The sequence below is a fragment of the Palaemon carinicauda genome, chromosome 31 (assembly GCF_036898095.1).
Source record: "Palaemon carinicauda isolate YSFRI2023 chromosome 31, ASM3689809v2, whole genome shotgun sequence".
Lineage (NCBI taxonomy): Eukaryota > Metazoa > Arthropoda > Malacostraca > Decapoda > Palaemonidae > Palaemon > Palaemon carinicauda.
In genome coordinates, this window is record NC_090755.1 from 28,936,147 (window position 1) to 28,952,694 (window position 16,548).

The 16,548-nt window shown below is 39.4% G+C and overlaps 1 protein-coding gene across 4 annotated transcripts in view; it reads right to left on the reverse strand.

Moving 5' to 3' along the window:
- The window catches only part of CYLD (ubiquitin carboxyl-terminal hydrolase CYLD), a 239,003-nt gene that overhangs the window by 97,722 nt on the left and 124,733 nt on the right, over positions 1–16,548 (reverse strand). For 3 of the 4 annotated variants that reach the window (XM_068355080.1, XM_068355081.1, XM_068355084.1), the window contains one exon: positions 7,722–7,739. The exons of the other annotated variant lie outside the window; for it this stretch is intronic. In XM_068355080.1, coding sequence (XP_068211181.1) covers positions 7,722–7,739 — 18 coding nt within the window. The remainder of the gene's footprint in view (positions 1–7,721; positions 7,740–16,548) is intronic. 4 annotated transcript variants of the gene reach the window in all.

Below are 16,548 nucleotides of genomic sequence, written 5' to 3' on the forward strand. Positions count from 1 at the left end.
ATTTGGTCACAGTAGCTTATAAAGAAATAATCCAAGTCTAATAAAATCCATCAAGGTTAGGGTTCATGATATTAGAAGTGCTGCTATATTCCTTAAATTTTGTGCAGAAATCTTTCTTTAAAGTCTTCTGAAAGCAGCTAAATGGTACACCAAGTTTGACAATGTCTATTTTCGATATCTGTTCATTTACTGTATTTGTTAGATACAGTAACTTGAAAATGGGATTGGTTCTTTGACAAAAGAGAATTGCATTCTAAAGGAGTCCATAACAATTCTTTGAATACAAATAGTAGCCACGGACTGGAACGAACTCTCCCAAACGAGATAAAAGTGGGGAAGTCTTTCTCCTACTGGGATTTGCAGGGAAGGACCTTCATAAATTTCTCCAGTAAGATCTCAGATTCCAGCAAGCAATTGTTCTAGAGTAAAATCCCGATGTTCTACTTCTGAGGAAAGGAATTACTCGTCGACAATTCTAAGGTTGCTGAAGTAATTGGCCTACAGTTGGAAACCTGGGTATTCATAGAAAGTAACCTCAAAGCATTACTTGGATTCCTGGTACCTTCTAGAGAAATTACTTAGTCATATAGACATTAAAAATAGGAGCCAAAATAGGAAAAGAAATCAATTATTATTTCTGCATCCCAGAGACTGTTCCAACCATTGAGGCACATAATAGTTCTCTTCTCTTAATTACAAAGCACACAAAGGCTGCTACAGTTTTAAAAGCCCAGCTGGAACAGTTTTAACTAAATAAGTCAGACAATCAAAAGCCAAATTCAAATCCTGATGGCATATACATTTCTTTTCTAAAACCATTGTTCTCTAGTCTTGGATAGTGCCATTGCCTTTGTACCATGGTCTTCCACTGTCTTGGGTTAGAGTTCTCTTGCTTGAGGGTACACTCGGGCACACTATTCTACCATTTTTCTCTTCTTCTTGTTTCGTTAAAGTTTATATAGTTTATGTAGGAAATATTCATTTTAATGTTGTTACTGTTCTTAAAATATTTTATTTTCCTTGTTTCATTTCCTCACTGGGCTATTTTCCCTGTTGAAGCCCCTGGGATTATAGAATCTGTTTTTTTCCAACTAGGGTTGTAGCTTAGCAATTAATAACACATACATACATACATATACCAAGGCACTTCCCCCAATTTGGGGGGTAGCCGACATCAACAAAGAAACAAAAACAAAAAGGGGACCTCTACTCTCTACGTTCCTCCCAGACTAACAAGGGACTCAACCGAGTTCAGCTGGTACTGCTAGGGTGTCACAGCCCACCCTCCCACATTATCCACCACAGATGAAGCTTCATAATGCTGAATCCCCTACTGGTGCTACCTCCGCAGTCATCTAAGGCATCGGAGGCAGCAGCAGGGCCTACCAGAACTTCGTCACAATCGCTCGCCATTCATTCCTATTTCTAGCACGCTCTCTTGCCTCGCTCACATCTATCCTCCTATCACCCATAGCTTCCTTCACTCCATCCATCCACCCAAACCTTGGCATTCCTCTTGTACTTCTCCCATCAACTCTTGCATTCATCACCTTCTTTAGCAGACAGCCATTTTCCATTCTCTCAACATGGCCAAACCACCTCAACACATTCATATCCACTCTAGCTGCTAACTCATTTCTTACACCCGTTCTCTCCCTCACCACTTCGTTCCTAACCCTATCTACACGAGATACACCAGCCATACTCCTTAGACACTTCATCTCAAACACATTCAATTTCTGTCTCTCCATCACTTTCATTCCCCACAACTCAGATCCATACATCACAGTTGGTACAATCACTTTCTCATATAGAACTCTCTTTACATTCATGCCCAACCCTCTATTTTTTACTACTCCTTCAACTGCCCCCAACACTTTGCAACCTTCATTCACTCTCTGACGTACATCTGCTTCTACTCCACCATTTGCTGAAACAACAGACCCCAAGTACTTAAACTGATCCACCTCCTCAAGTAACTCTCCATTCAACATGACATTCAACCTTGCACCACCTTCCCTTCTCGTACATCTCATAACCTTACTCTTACCCACATTAACTCTCAACTTCCTTCTCTCACACACTCTTCCAAATTCTGTCACTAATCGTCCAAGCTTCTCTTCTGTATCTGCAACCAGTACAGTATCATCCGCAAACAAAAACTGATTTACCTCCCATTCATGGTCATTCTCGTCTACCAGTTTTAATCCTCGTCCAAGCACTCGAGCATTCACCTCTCTCACCACTCCATCAACATACAAGTTAAACAACCACGGTGACATCACACATCCCTGTCTCAGCCCCACTCTCACCGGAAACCAATCACTCACTTCATTTCCTATCCTAACACATGCTTTACTACCTTTGTATAAACTTTTCACTGCTTGCAACAACCTTCCACCAACTCCATATAACCTCATCACATTCCACATTGCTTCCCTATCAACTCTATCATACGCTTTCTCCAGATCCATAAACGCAACATACACCTCGTTACCTTTTGCTAAATATTTCTCGCATATCTGCCTAACTGTAAAAATCTGATTCATACAACCCCTACCTCTTCTAAAACCACCCTGTATTTCTAAGATTGCATTCTCTGTTTTATCCTTGATCCTATTAATCATTACTCTACCATACACTTTTCCAACTACGCTTAACAAACTAATACCTCTTGAATTACAACACTCATGCACATCTCCCTTACCCTTATATAGTGGTACAATACATGCACAAACCCAATCTACTGGTACCATTGACAACAAAAAACACATATTAAACAATCTCACCAACCATTCAAGTACAGTCACACCCCCCTCCTTCAACATCTCAGCTCTCACACCATCCATACCAGATGCTTTTCCTACTCTCGTTTCATCTAGTGCTCTCCTCACTTCATCTATTGTAATCTCTCTCTCATTCTCATCTCCCATCACTGGCACCTCAACACCTGCAACAGCAATTATATCTGCCTCCCTATTATCCTCAACATTCAGTAAACTTTCAAAATATTCCACCCATCTTTTCCTTGCCTCCTCTCCTTTTAACAACCTTCTATTTCCATAATAATAATAATAATAATAATAATAATAATAATAATAATAATAATAATAACAACAACAACAACTACCTAGAGGAAACAAACACTATCCACCACCAACAGAAAGGCTGCAGAAGGAAGAGTAGGTGCACAAAAGACCAGCTCCTGATAGACAAAATGGTAATGAAGAACAGTAGGAGAAGGAAAACCAACCTAAGCATGGCATGGATTGACTATAAGAAAGCCTTCGACATGATACTACACACATGGCTAATAGAATGCCTGAACATACATGGGGCAGAGGAAAACACCATCAGCTTCCTCAAAAATACAATGTGCAACTGGAGTACAGTACTTACAAGCTCTGGAATAAGACTAGCAGAGGTTAATATCAGGAGAGGGATCTTCCAGGGTGACTCACTGTCCCCACTACTCTTCATGGTAGCCATGATTCCCATGACAAAAGTATTGCAGAAGATGGATGCCGGGTACCAACTCAAGAAAAGAGGCAACAGAATTAACCATCTGATGTTCATGAACAACATCAAGCTGTATGGTAAGAGCATCAAGGAAATAGACACCTTAGTCCAGACAGTAAGGATTGTATCCGGGGACATCAGGACTGAAGGGATAAAGCTACCAGAAGGGAGGAACATCAAACACATAGAGGAGACGGGATACAAATACCTGGGAATAATGGAAGGAGAGGATATAAAACACCAAGAGATGAAGGAAACGATCAGAAAATAATATATGCAGAGACTCAAGATAATACTCATGCCAAAACTCAACGCCAGAAATATGATAAAAGCCATAAACACATGGGCAGTACCAGTAATCAGATACAGCACAGGAATAGTCGAATGGACGAAGGCAGAACTCCGCAGCATAGACCAGAAAACTGGAATATGACAATACACACAGGACTACACCCAAGAGCAGATACGGACAGACTATACATAATACGAAAGGAAGGAGGGAGAGGACTACTAAGTATGAAAGGACTGCACTAACATCGAGAATAGAGCACTGGGGCAATATCTGAAAACCAGTGAAGACAAGTGGCTCAAGAGTGCATGGGAAGGACTGATAAAAGTAGACAAAGACCCAGAAATATACAGACAGGAAAATGACAAACAGAACCAATGCACGGACAATACATGAGACAGACTAAAGAACTAGCCACCGATGACACATGGCAATGGCTACTGAGGGGAGAACTCAAAAAGGAAACTGAAGGAATGATAACTGCGGCACAAGATAAGGCGCTAAGAACCAGATATGTTCAAAGAACGATAGACGGAAAAAACATCTCTCCCACATGTAGGAAGTGCAACACGAAAAATGAAACCATAAACCACATAGCAAGCGAATGTTCGGTACTTGCACAGAACCAGAACAAAAAGAGGCATGATTCAGTGGCAAAAGCCCTCCACTGGAGCCTGTGCAAGAAACATCAGCTAACTTGCAGTAATAAGTGGTACGAGCACCAAACTGAGGGAGTGATAGAAAACAATCAGGCAAAGCTCCTCTGGGACTATGGTATCAGAACAGATAGGGTGATACGCGCAAATAGACCAGATGTGACGTTGATTGATAAAATCAAGAAGAAAGTATCACTCTTTGATGTCGCAGTACCATGGGAATCCAGAGTTAAAGAGAAAGAAAGGGAAAAATGGATAAGTATCAAGACCTGAAAATAGAAATAAGAAGGATATGGGTAGTAGGTTGTAGGTAGTAGGTTGGCTAGGGCACCAGCCACCCGTTGAGATACTACCGCTAGAGAGATATGGGGTCTTTTGACTGACCAGACAGTACTACATTGGATCCTTCTCTCTGGTTACGGTTCATTTTACCTTTGCCTACACACACACTGAATAGTCTGGCCTATTCTTTACATATCCTCCTCTGTCCTCATACACCTGACAACACAGATTACCAAACAATTCTTCTTCACTTAAGGGGTTACTGCACTGTAATTGTTCAGTGGCTACTTTCCTCTTAGTAAGGGTAGAAGAGACTATTTAGCTATGGTAAGCAGCTCTTCTAGGAGAAGGACACTCCAAAATCAAACCATTGTTCTCTAGTCTTGAGTAGTGCCATAGCCTCTGTACCATGGTCTTCCACTGTCTTGGGTTAGAGTTCTCTTGTTTGAGGCTACACTTGAGCACACTATTCTATCTTATTTCTCTTCCTCTTGTTTTGTTAAGCTTTTATAGTTTATACATACATACATACATATACCAAGGCACTTCCCCAATTTTGGGGGGTAGCCGACATCAAACAAATGAAACAAAAAAGGGGACCTCTCCTCTCTACGTTCCTCCCAGCCTGACAAGGGACTCAACCGAGTTCGGCTGGTACTGCTAGGGGTGCCACAACCCACCCTCCCCCGTTATCCACCACAGATGAAGCTTCATTAACGCTGAATCCCCTATTGCTGCTACCTCCGCGGTCTTCCAAGGCACCGGAGGAAGCAGCAGAACCTACCGGAACTGCGTCACAATCGCTCGCCATTCATTCCTATTTCTAGCAAGCTCTCTTGCCTCTCTCTAGTTTATATAGGAGATATTTCTTTTAATGTTGTTACTCTTCTTAAAATATTTTATTTTCCTCTTTCCCTTTCCTCACTGGGCTACTTTCCCTGTTGGGGCCCTTGGGCTTATAGCATCCTGCTTTTCCAACTAGAGTTGTAGTTTAGCGAGTAATAACAATAATAATAAATATTATGCCAGTGGAAATTGTATCCATAATCATAGGAGCACTAGGCACGATCCCAAGATCCCTGAAAAGGAAGCTGGAAAAACTAGAGGCTGAAGTAGCTCCAGGACTCATGCAGAAGAGTGCAATCCTAGATACAGCGCACATAATAAGAAAAGTGATGGACTCCTAAGGGGGCAGGATGCAACCCGGAACCCTAAACTATAAATACAACCCAGTTGAAAAGACTGATAGAGGGGGGAAAAATATAATAATAATAATAAAAAATCTAGTAATAACTCCTACTATACAATCAGCAAAGGCGATCATTTTAAGAATACTTTATCACCCACAAAGAACATTTTCTTAGTAAACCACATTGCATACCCTGCATTTACAGAGTGGCTACGATTGTGGGAATGCGAGAGGTGAGCAGCAAAAGGGTCTAAAGAAAATAAAGAATTTGAGGCTCACGAGAGGACTTAAATGTCTAGTGAACAGTGCATCATCAAATCCCTCACTGAATGGAACACTGGATCAGACTTCAGAAGTCAGGTTAGGGTTTGAAATAGGACGAGACAGTTCGGAATTACTGTCTTCAACTGAAAACTCACTGGCCTTCTGAAATTTCACAAAAGAAGCTAAAGAAGTTTAAAGCTTTTGAAGCTCATCAGTGTTAAAACTTGATTCATTATGTGATGTACTAGAATTTGGTGCTAGCATGTCATTATCATCATCCTCCTCGCTATAATTTAGCCTAGATATCCCCCTGAACAAAAAGTAAGTTTCCTTATTTGCTCTAAACTTTAATTTAGCCAACAACCATATAAACATAACTGCCTATAAAATGAAGCGAGACATTCTCATTTCTCATAACATTTATATAAATCACACTACTGTCCCAGAGAATGAAGATCGTGATTACCCAGAAATAATTTCCTTGCACAATCTGCTCAGTAGTTACAGTGCTAACTAATCCTGAAGAAAACATTTTTAAACACACTAAAAAAACTACTCAAGTTGAACAATCTGGAGACAGCGAGTGTCAACAACACAAAATCAACACAAAGACTAAAAAGACAAAGGACCTGTGGCTTGACAAGCAGTCAGTGGTTATCATTAACTGCTAGATTATCTCATTACTTTACCTAGAGGCTAAGTCTACTGAAAGTAGAGAAAACCAGCCATTTTTCCTTTTTAAGGATAAATGTTGATAAAACCAAGATGCCACAGAAAAGCTCAATGAACATCAGGGGAGGTTCAATAGAAATGTCTATTTTTTAGCAAAAATCCAAAACCCTTCAGGCCACAACACTACTGACAACGTATTCTAAAGTTCCAGGGTTTACTTCTTTTTATTTTGAAGTCACATATTACCCTTTTACCCTTTAAACTTTAACTTCTCTAACCTTTGCAAGAGCATACGATTTTAACATAGGGTGCTGCAATACATACGGCAGAAAATAAAATTAGCCAGAGAAAAATCTGACATTAGATTTACTAATGAGAAATATATCACAGGCAGTAAATAGTCTCGACCCAAACCATGCATGAAATACTGCCAAAAAAATCTTAAAATACTTTATCAATATGAACTATTCCAAGTAGTAATTTTACAATATAAATGACAATTCTAATAACTCATTCAGAAAGCAAAAATCATGCACTAAAAAGCCATAAAACTTAATAAGTGTTAAGTGTCAATCACACACAAAGAAGACCTATTTCAACTTCTGACACCAAGTAACTGTGTGTCAGGAGGCAAAAATAGGACAAAGTGTTAGAAGGGAGATCACAATACAGGTGTGATAGTGCTCCATATTATCATGTTGTTTTTAGACTTCAATCCAAACCAAAATACTGTAAACTTTAATGAAATGCCAAACATTAAAATAGACAATAAGTGCCCTGTGAATTGCATCTCCTCATCAATAAATAAAGGAAAAAGGGATCTGGTAGTAAACTATAAATTGTAAACTACCTCGAGATGATCTCCCCCCTGAAAAAAGAATACCAAGTCATCATAAGATTTAAAACACAGTACTGTAACATCCAATATTATGAAAAATTAATATTTTCATGCATAAAATTTCATGCCAATATGGTGTCTTATTTTCAAATCCTTTCAATTATCACTTTTTTTTTAAATTACAGTACAGGCATGTAAAACATTACACAAAATATAGCATATTATATTCCCAATTAACCTATCTTAAAATGCATTCTACATCTTAAACTTATTTATTAATACATTCTACATCTTTAAATTATCTTGGTAATGTATTCCACATATGAAGTCGAGTGAAAATAGAATAATCATCAACAAAGTAAAATATTTTCTAAAGTAATTTGTATTTTTTCTAATATACAAACCCCGAGTCCTTTAATAGGGAATATGCTTTCAGCAAAGCTGGAACTTGGTTGTTAGAATTTTAACAAGGTGATGGTAGTTATTGCTGGGGCGGTTAAGCCTCAGTCACCCGACAGGCCACTGAGCTTTGAAACATAGGACTTGCAGGGCAGTTAAGGGAGGACATGTAACTTTGAGGCCCAAAGTTTCTATAGTTAGGAAAAATACTATTCCCTAAATATCTTGACTGCTGAATATATGGTCATTTATGAAAAATGATTTGCATACCTTTGCCCATCCTCCCCTCATCTGGGAGAGATGGGGTGATACAGTAATCCCTTCCCATACTGTGGTTCACCTAACTCTTCCTCAGACATTGTGGATTTATTAATATATATCTGTATGTAAATCCATATCTCGGACTCTTTCATATCGCAAGATTTTGAGGGCAGATAAGTTTTATATTATCATATTTTAATAAAAAAATTTAAATATTTCTTTTTAGGCTTACAAAAGATTAAAAGCTCAAATTTATAAAGATAATAAAAATGAAAAAATAAAATATATTGATTTCTGTATCTATTCGTAGCTTTCAGCCATCGCGTGGTACTTGGAACAGAACACCCACGATAGCCAAGGGATTACTGCTTAATCATGTGGGTTACCTTCATCGAAAATCCAGTCCAGCAAATAACAGTGTGACTGCTACACTTCTAGGAAAAGAAAAAAAAAGTGGTAAAATGGCCAATCGACCTTACCTTTTGTTCTAGACTCAAGTCACAGCCGCCATCTTCTTAAATGTTTCCAGTCCTGTGATGGGGCTAGGTTTGCTACATAATCTGTTGAGCAAATAACACTGGGCCAAGGATAAAGGTATCCAGGGACATACGGTTATACAATACTCCAGTATCCTACAGTTGTTACCAGGCTCCTACCACCAGGAACTATGCCACTGACAGTTTCTTCCCAAGAGCAGGGATAGATCCAATATGTCTGACTTTGTGCGCTCAAATACAGGATAGTCCTTTTGTCACCACACCTGCAAGAAAAACACGTCAGATTGCTCCCTAAGCCAGAAAGTGTTCTAGAATCTCTTTCCTACCGTTGCAGTGTCTCCCAAGGACAGGAAGGAAAGTCATCCTGGTCTTTTATCCTTCAAAATGACATGTGACAGATATTATGTTTCCTAGTTCTTTTCCCAGGGCTAGGCTAGTAGACAGTCTCGATAGTTTAAGATTTACCTGCCACACATCCCACGGGCTCAAGTGAGTTCGCTTCAGAGACTTGGGAACTCATGAAACATTCCAAGGTTCAGACAGTCCGCCACTCCTCACGAGTCTTGTCAATTTTTGCGAAGAGTCCAGACCTAAGTCCTAGTTGAATACTTGGATCAACAACCAAGTGGTATCCTTCACCCAGAAGACTGAGGTGGTTTTGCAACGAATGAAGATGATAAAACAACTGATCCAAATATTTTTTGTCATGTGACTGTTGGGGAGCGATCAGGGTCATTCCAAACCTCGACGTTGTCATCAACTATTGAGCAATCAGCAAATTGGGAAAAAGGGCAGAAAGGAGTAAGGGACGGAATTCCCAATGATGATGGAAGACATCCTTGAACACCCCCAACAGTAGGGACCCCTACACCAAGTCTCTGAAGACTGACTGAGTATGCTCGAACAGTCCTTCTGCCTGAATTAATCTTGCAAACAGCTCTACCACATTGTTGGCTTCCCATGCCTGCACCTGCTTGTTAAGGGTCTGTGAAATAGGCCCCTTCTCGATATGTCACCAAGAGAACTTCGTCAACAATACAGAATGATTTACTAAACTCATTTGGATAGGCTGCAAAGAAACAATGCTACATGAGTTACCAGTAGGCTGAAAAGCAGTGCATTCCCATGGATCATATCCCTAAGATGGATTGGATACTCAGATATGTCTGTGGACAGCCGATTCCCAAGAGGCGAGAAGTTCCTGTGATGAGGTTTGTCATACAGCTTCCTCTTCGAACAAAAACCAGAAGGTAAGGTGAATGCTGCTGCTGATAAGTAACACCAATAACTGCAGGCACAATTGTTGGAGTACCATCTGTGAGGAACTGGCTTCTCTATCAACAAAATACATCTCAGAAGTTGTCACTGTTGATCCGGTAGGTTGTATAGAAACAGTTCTGTTGCTTCTCTTACTATGATCATCCAAAGGGAAGACCCTTGCGACTGCCATGCTATCAGTCTTCCCAGATGTTCCATCTTCCACTTGGGAATCAATGAATCTTCCATTATCCATAGGTCATGGCACATGGCAGGAAGTCTGATTTGATGCTGAAGCAATTCTCCTGAAGGAAGCTAGAATGCAGCATTCATAAAGATCCTTCAGTAGACAGAAGCAGTTTGAGAGTGCTCAAGAAGAGATTAGCCTGAACACTTGGGGAGTGGTACATAGTCTGTAGCACAAGGCTTTAAACTAGTACACTACTTCGCTCAACAAAATAGCAGAGACACTTCTTGTAGGAAAGACATTGTTTTCAAAGGTACGTATACAATATGGTCTCGAATTTGGTGTTCAGATTGTGTGATTCCCCTTTTATGCAGTCGCTAATTCTCAAGAATAAATTTTCTGCATCTGTGAAGCCGTTCAAAGTCTGCGAGTCACGAGCCACTAAACTTATCAAATCTATCATCTTTTCAAGTATTGGTAGGCTAGCGTAGGCCTAGGTATGGTGCCTGATAATAGATGTAACCAAACCATATTTACCTCACATTTTATTGACAATTTCATAATATTAGCCTATTTGAGATAAAATTCCATATCAACAATAAACATGGAGCTTTGGTTACATTCTGAGCAAACTTTATCTTTCTCTAACCTTTCGATAAGTTTAACGGTAGTGTTAATGACAGTTAGTAATAACATTTAGATTAGCATAATATAAATTTTTCAATAAAAACCCATGATTCCATTATCCTCACTTTCTCCAATCTCGTATCAACTTCTCTATCACACCGAAAGTGTAAATGTGTTCGTTTGTTTATAGTGATTAGCGATGAAACATAAACAAATGAATGGTTCCTGTTTTAGGCAGTGTGTTTAGGAAAAACATGATATGAAATTGCTCTCATTTTCAAGTTCTAAGGAAAAAGTAAAACAACATTAGTTTAAAAAAATTTATTACTTACTTGTTTACTTGTTTTGGGTTTAAATCCAACCCTCCACTGAAGTCGAGTGAACTACTTCTCGGGCGGGTCCATATTAATCATCTAGCGAAACATTTTCATTATAACTTATACAATTCTTTGATTGTAGCATCTTCCAAATCATATGATCTTGTGAAAAGTAATGTCTTTAGTTTCTTCTTAAATTCAATTGCTTCCTTTAGGTCCTTCATTTCAGTTGGCAGTTTATTATAGTGTCTAGGCGCACAGTAGCTAAAAGCCCTTTCACCAAATTTACTATTTGTTCTTGGTTCAGATAGCCTATGTTTGCCACTCATGTGTCTTGTGTTAACATTTGTTCCTAGTTCTAGTTTATTCAGGCATTCTTTTAGATATTTTGGTTCATTTTGGTTCAGTATCTTAAACGTTAGTAAGAGTAGCTTGTATTCAATTCTCGTTTTTACCGGTAGCCAGTGTAACTTAATTAGTGCAGGGGTAATTCTTTCCCTATTGTGTAGTCCTTTTATTAATCTAGCGGCTCTGTTTTGTACTCTCTGAATTTTCTTCAGCTGATAATTTGGTAAGCCATAGAACAGTGAGTTGCAGTAATCAATTCTTGAAAATATGTGGTGATAAATGAGTATGGCAATAGATTTTTCATCTAAGTATTTACTAATAAATGCTATGTTTCTAATATGATAGTTACAATTTCTTACCATGTTATTTATATGTTCGTTCATTGTCAATCTATTATCCATGATTACTCCAAGATTCCTGACAGATTTCTTTAGGTCAATGATCGATTGACCTATTTCAATTCTTTGGAAGCATTCGACTCTTTTTATATCTTTTTCATTTCCAAAAATAATACATTCACTTTTGTCTTCATTGAGCTTGAGCTTTTTTGTTAACATCCAAGCCTTAATGTCATTCATTATTTCATGTATCTTTCTTTTAGCTTCATCGACTGATTCTATTGGGAAATAGAATTGTGTATCATCAGCGTATATTTTAAACTTAACTCTGTGAGTTTCAAGTATATTTGCCAGTTCAATCGTGTAAATTTCAAACAGGAGGGGACCTAGTACACTGCCTTGAGGCACCCCTTTGGTTAGTTTTCTTGTCTCAGATTCAACATTTGATATTACTACTTTAACTTTGCGCTTTTCAAGATAACTCACAAACCAGTCGTGTGCTCGTTCTACGATGCCCACAGCTTTAAGGTCTTCCATCAGATATGTATGTTCTACAGTATCAAATGCTGCACTTAGATCAAGCATTACAAGAATGCAACACTTGCCATTTGTTATAATTTCTGTTATGTCATTTTTTATCGCTAATATTGTTGTTTCTGTGGAGTAATTTTCTCTGTATGCAGATTGATCATCAGGTATGACATTAGATTTTTTCAGATATTTCCAGGTTTGTTCGTGTACAGCAGTTTCAATAATTTTCGAAAAATATGACAGATTTGATATTGGCCTATATGAACTTAAATTGTCTGCATCACCTTTTCCTTTATACACAGGCTTGATACACGCAACTTTTTCACAATCAGGGAAAACTGCCTGTGTTAGACTCATATTTACCATGTTTCGGTAGGTCTCTTGTAGTCTAGTGAAATTTTCTGCATCTTTTACATCATTAATTGGAAATGGATCATTTCCGCAGTAGGTTTTTTTTACTTTCTTTATTATTCTCATATAATCACTCTGACTTAACTCTTTGAATACCCTTAGCTTATTTACACCTGTTGCTGATGTATTCCTTTGCTCTGTTGTGCTGATGTTGTGAAAACTGGAGCAGATTTGATTTATTTTTTCCTCAAAATAGTTAATAAAACCATTTGCTAGGCATTTAGGATCATTAGTTATATCGGGCAACACTATTTCTGTCTTTAGACCTAATAGTTTCTTTAGGTTCTTATGTATTTTCCTTGGGTCGTTTCCATTGCACACTTTTTTATAATAGGCCTTTTTTTTAACTAAGATAAGGTAATTGTAGCGATTTCTAGCTGCTTTGTAATGTTGCCAGTTTTCATTATTTTTATTTCTTTTCCATTTATCCTCCATTTTTCTTTTTCTTTTTTTCTCTTCGTGTAATTCATTATCAAACCAGTTCGATTTTTCTTTAATTGTGATTAATAAATAATTGGCAAGATATCTATTGCTGCAAAAGCTAACCTATACGCAGATGTGTAAATGCCTTCGTTTGTTCATAATGATTGGTGATGAAACGTAAAAAAAAAAACAATGGTTTCCATTTTGTGGCGTGTTTAGGAAAAGCATGATGTAATGTCGCTTTTCTTTAGTTCATTTTGGATTTCAAATGATACTACAAAAGCTAACCTACATACTGAAGGTTTTGTAATTCACCAGTCGTCTTATATAACAGATACTGTAACGCCTAAATTCATTAAAATTTGCCCTAATTTTAGTCTTATATGTGGAAGTACAGTATAGTATAAGGTATTTACACCCATCCTGGGTGTAATTTTTAAGTTTTTCCAGTCAAAACATTTTTAATATTTTCTTTATTATAAGAGCAATTTCATACCAGATAAAAATACAATGCATTACATAAAAATACTGAAAATAGGTAATTAAGTTTGACTAAGTTGCAGTTTGCCTTGGGCCTAATGGAATTATTCCTATTATGTTTTGAAATATACGATTTTCCAGTTCTGCGAAGCTGTGGATTGACAAAATTTTTGCATAATTGGGGAGTTTATTGTATTTCAGGTCCATAGGGACAAAGTAGTCTTCTTTCTTATGATGGACTGTATGCTACTCGACCTCTTCATCTTGAATGGTGTTTGGGGAACAATTGTTCAATGTAGGGAGATGACTGACAGCCTCTGGGTCCCCACTGACTTCTCTATTTGGAAGAGTAAACTGCTGGCGTCTGGAGAACCTATGATGCTTATGAGCGTATTCTTCTATTGCCTATGCGTCTGCAACTAGGCGACGAATTTTGGTACATATCGGGTGATATCAGAAGGTAGGTCAGGAATGTCGTCGGTGTTTGATAAGGGGAGGGAGCAGTAATCGTCTCTAAGGACTTTTGCACACCCGTTCTCACCTCTGTGTTGGTGTCACTTGCTCAAACGTCTTGACCAGCATACCCCCACTTGTGACCGCAGTAGGAATATCATTTTAACGTCAGCGACTCCCTCTTCCTTTACTTCTCCTACCCTTCTACCTGGAATGGACATACAGAGGGAGGAAAGGACTGAGCGCTATCCGTGCCTTTCTAGAGGAGAAAAAGACTGATGCTGCTGACTGGACCTGTATGCTGGAGTCTTCTTCAGTGCCACCTTAAAGCTGTGATGGGGTTCTCGGAATAGTTGCTTTCCAAGGGCCTAGACCCTTGAAGGTAACTGGGTTTTGCATTCTTCCATTTCTTCATCGTGACATCTGCTCCCTACTGTAGTAATAGGGATGCAAATCTCCATACCGATACATCTGTCTCATCTGCCTGGCAAAGCGGGAAGCTCTGGTATTCCCAGTCTTCCAGGCTCAGTTGGCCAACTAGTTAGGGGATTGGCCTGGTCTTAGCAACTGACAGGATCCAGTCTGTGTACTATTTTGTCTCAAGGTTTGACAAGTACTGGATCGTGGCAAAGCACATGACTGCAACTTCCCAGTGTTTGAACCATGATGTTATTGGAGGCTAGCATTGTGTGCAGCTTCAATGGCAGTAGATTCAGGTGTTGAAAAATTTGTGCCTTCATGCTCGAGTCTCTCTATCGGGGTCCCTACCGTCAGTGTAGACTACTGGTTCAATCAGTTGAGGAAAGGGTCTGCAGAAAGCATGGGAAACTATATCTTATTTGATTGTCTTGTGTAAAATATTCCACTGACCATAGACCTTGCATTTGACTTGTCCAAAGCTGCACAGGCATTCTGATTGTAGCAACCCAAGGGAGGCTTTGATCCTACGAGGGCACCCAAACAACAATCAACGAATGTCACACTTCTCCAGATGAGAGCTTCAGTTGCTTCTCCGAGTTCATTAAACTTTCAAATAAGTGACAATACCTCTGCTTTCACTAACAAAGAGTCAGGTGCTGGGTTGACAATTTCCAAGGGTTCCTTCTCTCACCCGAGGAAGGTGGTCTCAGGGCATAGCTCAGAAAAAGCCTTGGCGTATTCGCATACCAGACCGAGATAAAAACGGGCAATAGTTGCTAGAGAAAGGGATGACAGCTTGAATGCTTGACTCACTAAAGCCCAATGTGATCCTAGCTCCTGTGATCTCTGTGGATGGAGAAATACTAGGTGTTTCAGATAGCCGAACGTAAGAGAATGACACTGTGCGGTGTGTAGGTGTTTCTTATGAAGGTCATTACTGGTGAGGAGTATAGTCTAAGTACATGATGGGGTGTCTCCATGATTGTAAAAATATTCAGAGTGGTCCTGTCACATCTCCTGCATTGACTGAAACGCATGGACGAGTGGGAAGGTCTCATTTTGTTACCAGTCTTGCAGTGTAGGTGAGTCTTGTGATGTCGAGCAATTTTGCAGGGAAGGAATATCTTAAATGCATGGAAGGCACCTGGTGTGTTGGAAGACCTAGATATGCCAACGTAGAATGCTAAGAACAAGCAGGTAATGGGTGTCGTGTGAATCACAGGATTCAATAAAAGTGTACGGGAGAAGAGTCCAATCGCTCGGTGTCCAATCAAGCAGCGGGAAGGGGATGGTGAGCGTGGAGTCTGGCTTCTCTTATTCCCTCTGTGTCAAGCTCACGAGTGTAAGTGTTAAGCAAGTACATATGATAGGCAGCACATTCGAAGCCTGTACGCGTGGAAATGGTGTGCATGGAGCAAGCAAGTTTGACGCCTGTACTTGTGATGCTTGTGCTTGTGAAGATCAGGAGCATGGAGACAGTGCTCGTGAAGAGCAGTCACTGTGATGGTGGCATGACTGTCTGCTTATGTCCTCACTCTGCTTGCATGAGAGAGGAGCTCATTTACCACAATCCTTCTGCTGGGCTGTCGTTTTCCTTGTTGTCTTTTGGAAACTGACAGAAGGAGGGAGGGCATGAGGGTGGCATCCTTTATCCTGATTGAAGGTACAAGTGCTCAGTCTTGCACGAGACTGAATGCTGGTAGCAAGTGCGTGAACACATGTACTATGTACTGCTCTGTACTGGGTGTTATCTTGGTATGTACCATTGCTCCTGGTACATAGCATTCTTCCAGATATGTAACATGGCAAGAGATCGATCAAAGACACAGCTACATTGATCAGTCATCTCAGATGATGATACCTTCTTTGGGCAAAGTAGCAGCGCTCAGT